This window comes from Apteryx mantelli, chromosome 6 (assembly GCF_036417845.1).
Source record: "Apteryx mantelli isolate bAptMan1 chromosome 6, bAptMan1.hap1, whole genome shotgun sequence".
Classification (NCBI taxonomy): Eukaryota; Metazoa; Chordata; class Aves; order Apterygiformes; family Apterygidae; genus Apteryx; species Apteryx mantelli.
The window spans coordinates 40,119,489-40,133,375 of NC_089983.1; the positions used below are offsets into that span (position 1 = coordinate 40,119,489).

At 42.7% G+C, this 13,887-nt stretch overlaps 1 protein-coding gene across 1 annotated transcript in view; it reads right to left on the reverse strand.

Annotated features, from left to right (window-relative positions):
* Positions 1-11,785, reverse strand: part of LOC106498434 (protein mono-ADP-ribosyltransferase PARP14-like) — an 18,687-nt gene extending 6,902 nt beyond the window's left edge. The window contains exons 1-10 of the mRNA XM_067299335.1: positions 11,593-11,785; positions 10,280-10,432; positions 8,837-9,100; positions 7,963-8,199; positions 4,477-6,752; positions 2,748-2,984; positions 2,276-2,497; positions 2,025-2,088; positions 881-1,030; positions 136-198 (exon numbers count right to left, since the gene is read on the reverse strand). Of these exons, the coding sequence (XP_067155436.1) occupies positions 136-198; positions 881-1,030; positions 2,025-2,088; positions 2,276-2,497; positions 2,748-2,984; positions 4,477-6,752; positions 7,963-8,199; positions 8,837-9,100; positions 10,280-10,432; positions 11,593-11,785 (3,859 nt within the window). The remainder of the gene's footprint in view (positions 1-135; positions 199-880; positions 1,031-2,024; positions 2,089-2,275; positions 2,498-2,747; positions 2,985-4,476; positions 6,753-7,962; positions 8,200-8,836; positions 9,101-10,279; positions 10,433-11,592) is intronic.
* Between the last annotated feature and the right edge of the window lie 2,102 nt (positions 11,786-13,887).

Here is a 13,887-nt window from a genome sequence, read left to right on the forward strand (position 1 = left end):
TTCAAAATTCCTTAAAGTGAAAGCTATTTTTTTCTGATACAATAATTACACTATCAGAGTAGAGAATCATAATAACAACATTAAGTTCAATTTTCAGAAAAATCTAACCAAACAAAATAGGATGCTGTAACATACCATACTGAGCACATTCTCCTTCTACCTGGGAACCAGCGGCATCCATAATTGCTTTGAAGACCCCTTAAATGAGACAAGAAAAAGCATAACACATTTAATAAGTCAGCTTAGCTACCTCTACTCAAAACTTCATCCAAATTCTATAGTCTATGAACACCCCAAATTCCCGCAGAGTGTAAAACCTTGCCAGCTGCCCTACGCGGCCTCCGTGGCAGGCTGTACTGGCTGCAAGGAGAGCGCTGCCTTCGTTATTGATTAGAAATCGTAACAAATAGCTCCGATTTCATCGCTCCACCAGCAAACAGCATGCTCCTCACCAAACCCTCTGGTCGCTCTGAACTGTATCATTTGCTGTCCTTCATTCTTACAATTCACACCGTCACCAAAGTATTTTCGGCTTCTTACAGGTCAATTTTCTTAATCAGAGCTTTGGCTAACAGAGGGATGCATTAGGACCACAGCATTTTTCCAGCATTATATTTGATCTAACAGTTCCCTTTTAGTTAAGCAATAAAAATCTGGTCAGAAGTCTTCTGTTCGAGTAGTTTGGTTAATGAAATGGAATATTCAGAGCATATATAAAACCCTAGATGGTTTGAGATTTATTTTCTGACAAATCACCACTCTCACTCTCTTATCTGAAAAATACTTTATAAGAAGTTTCACATACGGACAATTCTTTCCCTTCCCTTTCTAAAAGCTAGCACGAATTTACCATTAAAGAACTATATATTCAATGCAATACCTGATGTGGCATTAAATGTTGGATTTGATATGTTTACAATAACATCTGTGTCTTCTTTAGTAATATCTCCATTAATTACTTGGAGCGTAATAGGACCGATCTGCATTTCATGAACTCCCAATGCATTAGTCGTAACAGCTGTAATGAAAGCTGCAAGGAAAAGAAAAAAAAAAAAAACTTAAAACAGTTCTGTTCTAGTTTTGACTATTATTCTCTTCCATTTACGGAAAGTTTATATGTTGGATAAATAGCTGCCAGCTAAATCTAACATATCCTTTTGAGGAATGTGAAACCAACTTGATGGCATCTAGAGAGCCTCTGCCTACTTCCGTTTACTCCATCGCTGAAAGTAGGGAGGTACGGTATTCGTCCTATTTATATACTGTGAAAGTGAAACCATCTCTATTCCTGTAAACTCATGCACTATAAATTCAGACAGGACTGCTGTGGTTATCTGTGGACCAGCTGCGTAGCAGCCCTTCCTGAATTAACTGTCACGTGAAACAGAGTATCCAGCTTCAATTTAAGTAATACCAGTAACGGAGATCCCACACCACTGCTTTATAAGTTATTTCATCTTTATCCTCACAGATACAAATCTGTGCCTTAGTAGTCTAAACATCTCTAATGCATATTTTATATGTTCACTCTTAACTTTTTTCTCATCGATACTGAGAGGAATTGAGAAAAAAGGAACCATCTATTCACAGAAGTCCCTGCTGTTCATGCAGTTCACTGATGTGTTTTTTCTACTGTGTCACGCTACTGTTAACTCATAAATGGGAGGAAAGTAACCATTCTGTATATCTCTATACGGGGGATTAAAGGTACAGATGTACATGTTATTTACAGCTTACTTGGCAAGGTGACTCCAATTTCTCATACCCTTTGGGTATGACAAACTATGGTTCTCCCATCAGGACATCCTCTTCTACATAATATGACTGGCCTCACTAAGAGGTGAGCATGCCCTCAATAATATAATTTCACCTTTAAGAATTTTTTAAGATTGTCAGTCCACTGGGAGGAAAAAAAATACTCTGTGTCTTGGTGACGTTTCGTCTGTCACCTGCGTGTGCATAAAATTGCTTAAAAATATTTACCTTCTCCCCCGTGTCCCCCCTCCCGCCCCTAGAAAACTTACTTTGCTGTGGTGCTGCCACACCGCGATTCTCAGCTATCCTACGTTCTAGTTCACTGGTAAAAGCCTAGGGTGAGAGAAAAGGCGCCTAGGTGAGGCAATGAAACACCGGAGAGACAGCCCGCTTTCGCTGACCCAATGCAATATGAAAGCGCTGAATTATTCCCTCAAGAAAGCAATATAGCTAAAATATATTGGTAAGGCATAACCAGAACAGCGCTCCACACAGAAGGCTTGACCATGAGAAGAACTACCTGAATGTTACCGGTATCATTCGGGTGCAAGAGAAAATGAACTTCCCGGAGAGTCTTCGGAGCATGACTGCTACTGAACTTGAACACCGCGTCGAACATTAATTTAGCAACGGTGGATCTGGGAAATCTAAATCCTCCAGTTCCAATTGCTGGGAAAGTGATCGAATTCAGTGCAAGTGCATCTGTTTTCTGCAGGCAACAATTGACTATGTCTTCTAGGATCTGTAAAACACAGCAAAGATCTTGTTTTTTTGAAGATTATATAATTTATTATTAATTCCATAGAGACTACACTGGTATGAGAAAAGCCCTCAGTGGCACCCAGGCATCAAGACATCTTTAAGGTCACTCAAACAGAAGTAAATGGAGCTGAGACATCTAAATTAACTATTTTTCAATCTGAAACTTCAGGATGGGATCCCCAATAAATCTGTTTTCAAAATTAAAGGCTTTTCAAATAATTAAAATCTACCTTCAGAGCCTGTCCTTTTCCTCCGTCCCAGGCGGGAAGAATGGCATGAAGCACAGATTTGCAGGGCAGATTGTATCCACCAGTGCGGAGCACGGTCCCTTGACCAGCTACCTGTCCTTGCTTTTCCTTCTCAAACTCTAACTGGAGTTCTGGTCCAGCCTTCTCCAGCAAAGCTCTGCAAAGAGGCCCCACACCAAGCTGCAGATCCATGCCAACACTGTTGACAATAACATCCGTCTGAAACAAAATTACAAGAAAAATATCTATAGCCAGATTTTAAGTAAAAATACAAACCAAGACTACCAAAGCAAAATGCAATAAGAATGACAGGATGCCAACAGAGAAATAACCCCATTTTCAGCACAGATCCCGTGCACTGAGTATTCCTGGACTTGTCGGAAACCCACGGAAGGAGGCATCGCATCCAGTGTATCCGCAACACAGGTCCGAGCAGTCGCCTGTCCCTGGGAGACGCGGAGCTGTTGAAATGAACCCAGCCTCTGCAGTCCGCTTCGTCCCCTCTCCTCACACCCGAGCCCTGTCTACATTTCCCTGTGAAGGACTGCTGCTGAATTGCTCCTTCTTCTCTAGCATCATCACAAGCCAGTGATACACACCTATAAAATATATGTACCGTATAAGGTACAGGTAATGCATAAAGTACAATGTTCCCTTCCTCCCTTTTCCTGAAGTGGGACTGTATACACCTTACCAGAAAAGCAGCATCTTGCACACCAAAGGGAGGTGAAGATTGCTGTGCTTTCCCAAAGCAAAAGAGGCAAAGCTCCGAGCCTACTCTTTGCTTTGCAGTTCCACTATCGCACTACATAGGGAGCTGGTTTAAAGACAAGTGTCACACTGGGCTTTTCTCCGTCTGAAAATTGCTCTTCTATTGGAAGAAGCCTTTACAAACACCAAAGTGACAAGAAAAGCAACTAATATGGAAACAATACGACAATAATAACAACTTTAGGAAGGAGCTGAGATGAGATTCAGAGAGGATTTTAAACTCCCAAACTGTAAAAATCTGGGGTTGTTGAAAGAGAGAATTATCAAGATGCATTTTGCATCACTGAAGTAAAGAAAAAATCATGACAAAGAGGCTAAGTCAGAGGTGTAAACTGAGTTTAGATGGAGCAGGTGAATAGCAGCAAACCTCTTTGTTAGCAAAAACAATGAAAATAGAAAAAGTAAAAAAAAAAAATCAAAGCAGAATCAGGTCTAGACTTTGGCCAAGTAAGCTAGGCATGCCCTCTTCTGTGGAGTTGCTTTTCTAAAGCCCAGTAATTTCTACAACAACGATGTCAATAACCCACCCAAAGAGAAGGGAGGTAAAAAATATGCTACACCCTCCGTTAGCGTGACTCACGATGTCCCAGATGGGTTCCGATTTCCCCCAATATCCAGCCTAGATACCTAGATCATATGAATACCTCTCTTAAAATGTTTTACATGTTTACCCTAGATCTTGAAAAATAAAATACACCTAGGAACTAAACAGCTTGACTTAATTCATGGCTGTGCATTAGAAAGGACTTCAAAATGACAGATGCCAATATGAAATCTGAATATTGGCCTTGCAATTTTGCTTCCTTGCTTAGCTAGCACAGAACCTGTGTTTCTCTATGTTGCAACCATCTTGTAAAACCGTTTAACCTACTGTCCTTCATTTTCTATTTAAATTTGAATCGCATCAAGTTAGAGAGGACCAGGAAAGTTGAAGGCCTACCGTGGCATCCTGAATGTTTCTTTTCTCCAGTCTGATGCGCAGTCCTTCATTTGTTGTAACCATCTGCAGATCCTCTTTTCTCTTGGCCTTCTGGCTTCCCTTCGGGCTACGGCTGTCAGAGGGCTGGGGCAGCGATGTCCAGGAGGATGATTTAGCAGTAAACACTTGTTTTACTGTCTCACTCAGAACCTGAACTGTTCTGTCTGCATCATCCATGAGATGAATCTCCTTCAAGCTGCTGTCCCCCATGGATTCTTCCAAGGTTTTCTTGATGGACGATACAATTGAACGGGCACACAGTTGCAGCGGGAAGCCCCAAATCCCAATGCTTATAGAAGGGAAAGCTATGGAGCGATGATTATACGTTTTGGCCAGTTGTAGACATTTCCTCACTGTCTTCCTTACGGAGTGCAAACATTTTTCTATCTCTTTTTTCCTCCACCTGGGCACAACAGCATGAATCACGTGCTTGCAGGGGAGCCTCCCTGCGCCGGTGACGACGGTGCATCCAGGCTGCAGGCGCCCGTGCTTCTCCACAAACTGCTCACACTCTCTTTGCAGGTCTGGACCAGCCGCTTGTAGAAGGGCCCCAGCAAGGCCACCAGAGTGTTTTGAGTCTTCATTCGATACATTTACCACAACATCCACAGGATAATTACACAAGTTACCTTTATAGACTGCTATTACAACTCCACTTTCCAGGGTTTCCTTGTAGTGGAGCTCTCTTTCCCCTTTATTATCAACTTTTTCACCCTTTTGTTCTTGTTCTTCTGCTTTCAGACTAATCAAACAGTTGTATTTCTGCTTTGCCTCCAAAATATACCCATCTTTCCTCTCTGTGAAAAATTCTTTGGCTCCTGGTTTATCAATTAGCACAGTTTTAGAGCACAGCGAGGAGAGAATTTGCTCAAATACGGTGACTACCTTTGGCACTTCTGCTCTTGGTCCGCTTAGAGAAATACATGGTGCCTTGGTGTCAAAACATACTGTCACACCTTTCTTCCTGAATTCAAGACAAACACTGGATTTTTCCTTCTCTACGAACTGCACTACTGCCACTGACTTAGCTGGGATTACTTTTTCCATGTGTGTGTTTCTATCTATGAAATCAAAAATGTTCTCATAAACTTCTGCTACAGCTTTAGAAAAGCCAGTAATGATCACTTGATTTTCTTTTCCAACAGGTTCATCAATTATTACAGTTTTCTGGGAATAATTGTGCTTCTCACATGATAAGACGACGAGACTCCTCCACTCCTCCTTTTTAATGACTTCAGAGTCCTCCAGATCAATGCACTTATAGTCCAAATCAGTCTTTATTTGCTTTTCTGCATCTAAAAGATCTTTAGAAGAGTCTCCAAACAGCACTACAGTATTATCCTCAAGCTCATAAAAAGCCTTAATTTTTTTCGAAGTAAATAATATCTCTGACATTTTTTTATTATCTACACACTGTAGATATTGGAAAACATGGGGAGCAATGTTAACTGACTTACATGGCATGTTCAGTACCTTTTCCAGTAAGTCAACTTTGACTTTATACACCTCCGCAGGTAATCCACACAACTGGATAGTTTTTTTGGTATCATCATAAAAGATCTTTAAGCATGGATATTCTTTGTAAATATTCTCTTCTAGCCCAGCATTGTGCAAAACTGCATACTTCCCTGGCACCACTGACACAGAAATTTCTATACTCTGTTTTTGCCTTTCGCTTTCTTTCATGGCTTTTTCCATGCATTCCCTCACTTCTTTCTCTGCACTGTCCACAGCCGCTCTGCTGCCGGCGATCACCACCATCTCCTCAGAAGCATCCACTACGATCAAGGCAACATCTTTCACCAGTCTGGCTTTCACCTCTTCCCAATCCGCTGAATTTACTTGACACTTTATGGCTGCGTAGCGGGACATGATGCGCGAGAGCTCCGCAGAAGCCTCCTGCTTCCATGTTTTGCTTAACTGAATCATCGGCTTTTTCTGCTCAGAGAGCGATGATGAAGGACACAACATAATCTCTGGGTGTGCACAACCGGTCTGCGGCCATTTCACATCACAGTGGCACAAGGCCATTTCCTGGTTTATCTCTTGGATCAGTTTGTCCTGCCTTTGTAAAAACTGCCAGATGTAGGGATCTAGCGGCACCCCAAAGGGGTCCGGCATCTTGACACTTGGTCTTTCCTCTCCATAGAGAGCTGTTCCCAGGGAATGGTAATAGGGATGCACGGAAATCGGCATCTGCTCAAGTGAATGCTGCTTTTCCAAGACAGTGCTTAAATCTAAAATTTAAAACAAATATATCTACATATATATACAAATTTATATATGTATACACATGCACACATATATATCATTAACTTCAAATCAAGCAAATGCATTTGTTCTTAGAACTATTACGTTGAATAAAATAACTTGGTTTTACATTTGAAAGAGCTATTTTTATGTCCTTGTGATTTCCCACCCATTCTGTAGGGGACAAGAGAAGAGGCTTGACTCCAGCTAGTTTGGTAAATGTAATTGTAGCTCTTTTTACCTGTAGAGCTTTACCCTGCTCTCATTTCCTACGGAAACACTGGCATAGTGCAGGACCATATGAATTTTTTAAGTAGGAAATGTTTCTTATTCTCCAACTTAAAACAGAACTCGAGGTCCCAGTGCATTCTCTTACATGTTTTCCATGCCGTTTCAATGAAGACGGACAAAGGAAAGTATTTATATAGTTGACAGGCACTTAAGAACACCTTACAATGAGCCAAATTACATCGGAACTTAATGCAAAAAATATTCTTAAGCAAATACTGGGTGTATTAGGAGAAAAGAAACAGTCACCTGGCAGATACCTTTAATTAAAAGTAAAGGAAATTATTAGCTGCGAGTCTCCTAACAGAGAGCTCTTTACCGTGGTTGTCCTGACATCAAAACGGGGCACAGACTCCAAACTTGGAATAATAATAAGACTGTTATTTAGCTGTATCCCTTCCAGATACTGAAGAAGTTTGACCTCAGTTAGTTTTTGGAAGCTAACTATCAAAGCCAAAGCCATTAACAGATCTATCTTCCTCTACCCTCAAATACAATTAAGCTGTAATATCAGATCACAGACAAAAACTTCTGTAAAGGGAAGTACCATTAGCGGCAACATCCCCAAAAAAGCAGGTAAAGCAGGTATTAAAACGAACCCTTGGTAACAGAGAACTGCACGCCCTGGATGGAGAGGTGCTGAAACCTTAGACACGTAGCGGTACTTCTGAGATCTTAATCAGAGCCTACTTAATGCTCAGTCAGAACTTGCCCACTGGGACAAGCTCAGGAAGATGCTCAAACCAGCAGGTGACGCCAAGGCCAGGAGCTGAGCAGAGGCTGCCCAGGGCCTCTTGCGAGGGCACAGCCCTTCTCAGGCACAGGACGGTGCCCACTGCACATTGCCGTCATTTGCTTTCAGGTCCTTGGACCCTGTTTGGGCCAGGCCACGGAGCGAGGCGGTATTACCTTTGGGATTGCAGAAGGTAACGATGGCCGCGTGCTCCTCGGGCAGGAGCTGGACGTCCGACACGGGCCCACCTCCGTTGCGTGTGCTCTCAAAATAAACAGTGATGTAGTCCGTAGAAACGCTAGCTGGTATGTTTTCAGCCTTGATGCTGTGGGTCACTTCAAGAAGCCTGGCAGTAATTTTAAATTTCTTAATTCGCTTGTTTTCTTCACATTTTTTGACAAATTCTTCAGCATCTGCAAACAGAAAAGCAGTAGTAACTGAATACGTTTTACTGCATGATTATCGGTCCTGGCTATGACTTAGGGCATAGACACAAGCTGAGTCTCCGTATTTGGAGCAAAACTGTCTTTGGTGCACATAAATTTTCCTCTGTCTTATAATAAAAGGCGGAAAATGGAAGCAGCCACGTTACTCTGTGCTATTCGCTACCTCTGTGTCTCTGCCGGCTCCCCTGCCATTCCCCTCGCGTATAAACAAGTACTTCTTGCCATTTTACTGTCTTGTCAAATGGAGACCTTGTTTACTCGAGTAATTCGCACAATCCACCTCCATACTCAGCCTGCTTCTATTTCTTCTTTCTCTACCCCAAAATAAGGTAAAGATAATGAAACATTGTCATCCGATTTCAGTTCATGAAGATTGCATGATCATCTTCTTTCACTGTAACATTTGGGTCAGACAGATATTTTGAGGAAGCCGTATATAATAAGACTCGCGTCTTTCTTGATAGACTACAGTCCAGATAGATTGATTTTTTATTTTATTTTTTTTTTACTGTTTGAATCTCTGATGGGAGTGGACGTGAGCTCTGAAAACTATTATTTTCATACACACACACAGCAATAATTGACAACGCTCATTTGGTCTTACCGATACTTTTGACGAAGGTAACCACGGCAGTGTTTATTTCAGGGATCATTTCCACACGGAAGTCATCATCTACTGTTAGGCCGCTGACGTTCTCCAACAGCATACATAAGCATTTTGTGTTGAAGTGCTGCACGTTTTCGAGGGCCACCGACGGCAGGGTCCCTGCGGAGCGCTCTGCAATATTCTCCATGGAGCACGACTTCTCCTGCAGCTCAGCACCGGAAACAAAACTCTCCGTCGCCTGCGAGGCTTCCCCTGCGTCACCTTCAACAGAGATAACCCGTATTACATAAAGGCACACATTTCCTGGAATAAATATATTTCACTTTCCAGTCTCTTTTTATTTTCTGAATGTCCATCTTGTCTCTAGCTCTTCAAGCATTTCTCTCCTTTCCTTCTTCAGAGCAAAAAAAGAAAGAAAGAATCGCAGAAGACTGCTCTACATATGCTACCGTGTTTTTATTAGCTCACTTGCAGGAATCAGCTGCTCCAGCATGCCCAGTAGGACAGGTATGAAAAAGCCGAAAATGAAAACTAGGTTGATGCAACAAAAAGTATTAGAAATAGCATCTGGACATTTTTTTGTAACATTTAGCATTACTTTCAGGTTCCTCTCTAGTATAAACTAAAAAAATATAAAATTAAAAGAAGTATATAGTAACTTTGAGTACATAATTTTAAAAGGAGGAAAAACTTACAAAACATAGCATTAAACAAGATTTCATACAGAGAGAAAAATCTATGGGTGCAATCACTGAAGAACTTCCTGATTAACTGGTCTTTCTTGGGGACTGAGTATTTACTTTTCATTAGTGCAGATGTACTATTTTCTGGATTACATTTCAAATCAGAAACCTTACTAGAATATTGCTGAAAGGAGATCTAACCAAACACATTAATGAATTAGGGAGATGCATCCCCGTTCTTTGCAGAATCTCCTAACCATAAGAAATACAAAGACACCCGGCCTAGGATTAAGAGTTTCAGTACATGTGTTTATATATATATCTCATTTTAGAGTAGGTATCCAGGATAAGGGAAATAAATCCCTCTATGGAGGCACTCCTCTGCTTAAAACAGCTATGTTAGAAGCTAAAACCAGGCATGTGGTCTAAGGCAAGATGAACTCCATCCTTGGTGATCATATCTAAAGTGTTGATGGCTGGTTATCTTTCCATGTAACATCTAAGTCGGGTTGACAAACTCACAGAGATATTTTCCGCACAACTCCCTACAGAATTGGAGAGCTGTGCAGAAAAAAGCACCAACACTTTCATTTTATGAAGAACTGTTCTGGTCTCTTATACACAGAGTGATGGGTAACACTTCAGCTTGTTTTTGCAGTTTGCTTACGGCACCCAGAGCCTAAAATAAAATTAAAGCAAAACATCCATGAACGATTCGACACTCTCACCAATATTTCAAAGCTCTGGTTAGGATTACATTTTCTATTCTCCTTTGAGGGAACTAATTTTTCCTCAGATGCCTCCTCTTCAGTGGCTGCCGCTGTTTCAGGCTCCGTGACAAGCAGCTTCAACTTCCCCTTCTCTCCCAAATCCAGCTCATGAGTCTGTCTCTGAAGAACTCGCTGCCTCACTAAATGAAAACAAAGAAAACCGTGACAGTCTGAATAGAAATATTAGTTTTAAACTACTCAGCACTTCTCCACCATTACATGAGGACACATGCACTATGCCAGGAAATAAAAGAGCTGTAAACTCGTGATGCTACGTGACAGGCGCAAGGGTTTCCTCCTGAGAAGGAACGGGAAAGGACGCCACCTCGCAGGCCCTTTTCAGCCAGTGCCGCAGCAGAGGCCCGGGGCAGCGCTTCCTACTCACTCAGCTGTGCAGAGCCACAGACTGGCAGGCATGATAAGGGGCAGAGGGGAAATATAAACATAAACATATATATGTATTCACTTACAAGCAAATACATAATATGCTATAAACATATACTTAATCTATATATTGCTTACATGTAGTATATAGAGTATATTTATAAAACAACCATAGTTTAATGCTTTCTGCAAGTTAATATATTAACTATGACATGTGATGTAATGCATACAATATACCATATGTAACATACAATACAGTATACATATATTAACTTACATTCTAGTATGTTTTATCAAAGTGCAACCCAGAGACTACTACTGCGCATCAAAATTAATATGCAAGTTAACATACAATACATGTCAACTTACGTTCTGGTAAGTTTGATCTTTCAAAAATCAATCTAGAGAACAATATGGAGCATCGAAATTAAGTTTTTATATATAACTTAATAGACAATGCACACCACATAATGCACTATATACATTAATATACATTCTAGTAAGTTTTATCATTCAAAAGTCAATCTAGAGAACAGTACAGAGTATCAAAACTAAGTTTATATAGGTAAGTTAATATATATACTACACATGCTATGTTGTATAGTCTAGGATGCATATTTATCGGCATATATATCACATATAGTATATGATACGTATTACATTACATATAACTAAGTTAATATATTTTAGCTTGCAGAAAGCTAATATAAAAGTTGCAGCTTAATATACATTAACACATTAAATCGCATATTCAGTTACAATACACTAGCTCAAGCTCGTTCCTGCATTGCCTTGCGGAAAGGCGGGGAGCGCGGCCCCGAGGTCCCGGTGTTACCAAAAGCGATTTCGGTGACACCGGCAGGGTCCGGGGGGCCCGGGGGGGCCCGGCCGGGCCGAGCGCCGCGGCGCCGCTCACCGTCGTGGCGGGCGAAGCAGACGAGGAGGTGCCCGGGCGCCGGCCCCGCTCGCAGCTCGCACTCGCCGCCGCCCGAGCGCTTCTGGCTCTGGAAGTAGCAGAGCAGCTTCTTGCGCAGGGCGCCCGGCGGCTCGGCGGCGCCCCAGTCGCCGCGCACCAGCAGCGCGAAGGCGCCCGGCTGCTGCCCGGCCATGGCCGCGCCGCGGGACCGCCGGGGCACCGCCGCCCTCCGCCGCCCTCCGCCGCCCTCCGGCCCCGGCTGGTGCCTCGGCCTCGGGCCCGGCCCCGCCGCGCCGCCTTTCGCTTTCGTTTCCCGGCAGCGCGGGGCGGGCTGCCCTGCCCGGGCCCTTCCCCGGCGCGGCCCCTTGCTGGCGGTTCGGTTCTCAGCTCCTTCGGCCGGGAAGGACGTTTCGCTCGCTGCTCGGGCAGAGCCCCGTGCTACACGTTTCTGGTCCGTGTTGGATTTCCTGAGCATCTGCAACGCAACCGAACGGGCACACGAACACCTCGGTGCTCTCTGCGCGCTGCAAATGGGCCCCAGCTTCCCGGGGTTACGGAAGGGCTGAGAGAGAAAGCCGTTTCTCATAGAAATCATGCTCTGGAAATGCGGGCTGATACAAGTAACCTCCTAACCGTGGTGAAACACCCAGCACAGGGAGGCAGAGGACTCCGAACTAGCACCGGTCACGCTGGGGAAAGAGAGACCACATGTACTCAAAACAGGGATCCCCTATCAAGTTTATTCATTTTAAACTTAAGATTCTTGGCCTATACCTTACTTGGCACATATCCGACTTTCAAGCACTGGGAATTCAGTCAGCATTTTTCAGCACGGTTAGAAAACTGACTTCCTCCATCAAAAGTATTAAAAGTCCAACGCAAGCAATTCCAGCTCTAATGCAGGGGAAGTGGCGGGGTGGGGCATTAACAAACAGCCTCACATTTATGGTTCTGCTAAGAGATTAGCTCTTATTTTAGTTCACAGCCCTAGAAAATATGGCCCTTAGCACCACTTACATTGCAGTGATCACTGCTCACATTGCCCCAGGCGACCCACGGGATCCCCTGAGCCTACAGCGCGCCTGTGCCGCACATGCAGCCCTTCCCCAGCATCAGGAGAAGCCAAGCAGCACACTGGACCTCCCCGCTGCCATTAAAAACTATCTAGTTTCCACCAATTTTTTTTTTTTTTTTTAACTAATGAAAGAAGCTGCCTGGCCCCTGTCCAGGATTCAAATCTCCATATTCAGAGCCTTCTGTTTTAAGATCTTGTACTATTTGGGGGAAAAGGGAGTGTTTTCCATCTAAGAGAGGACTGCTGCACTTACACAGCCAGTAACACCGCACCTGTCTGCATAGTCTTCTGAAATTCAGCAAACGTATCTACCTTTCTGAACACAACGGGTGCAAGTTTGAATTCTGCAAGTACTGTTTAATCATTTGCATTATCATTCTTTTTAATCAGAGATAAACATGCATCTTTTCAATCTGCAAATAAATAAAAGAAGGTAATGATTCATAATAAACCCTTAACAATATTGCAGAAAAGCTATTTTGCTTCCAGAACCCCTGCTGAAATTTCTTTTTATAGTGGCTGCAAGGGATGTATCAAACTGCATTAGTGCAAAACTAATACTAACAACCTAATTAAATCTATCTAAACCAAGTATTATTTACTTTGATTTCCTCCTAACCCCCCAACCAAAAAACAGAACAAAACTGATAAATTCACAGTGGAGCCAAGGGTTTTTAGAAGTTGGAGGTACAGCAAAACCCTGCTTTTTCAGTGGATGATCCTACGATACACAATGCTGCAAGAGGCCTATTTGTGTATTCTCACCAACACATTATGCAGGTGATTACGTGGCTTTGCTTTCTCTGCAAACATGAACTCTGAACTTCGGCTTGATTAGTGATTACCCCCCTTTGGGTTGCCTGTTTATTCAAGCCCCAGTAAAAGGGCTCTTTTTAAACAACTCTCTGGGCCTTTCTCTGTCATATACCCTTCTCCTCAAGACCACCGGAATGGCACTACAGCTGGCACGTGACAACATCAGAAACACCTTCTCAACATTTACCTACAGCCTGAGAGAGGCAGGAAAGTAAGTACACACAAGCAAACAAACCAGTGGTGGAAGATTTTAGCAGATTTATAGAACCTCCTACTAGACTTTTTTATTAAAAATTAACAAACCCAGAATCGAGATTTGAAGTTCCAAGCTTCCCGTAAGCGACTTTTTGAAACCCAGTGCTAAGTAAGGGTCTAACAAGGAGAAAGAAAGGCTGCATCTCAAC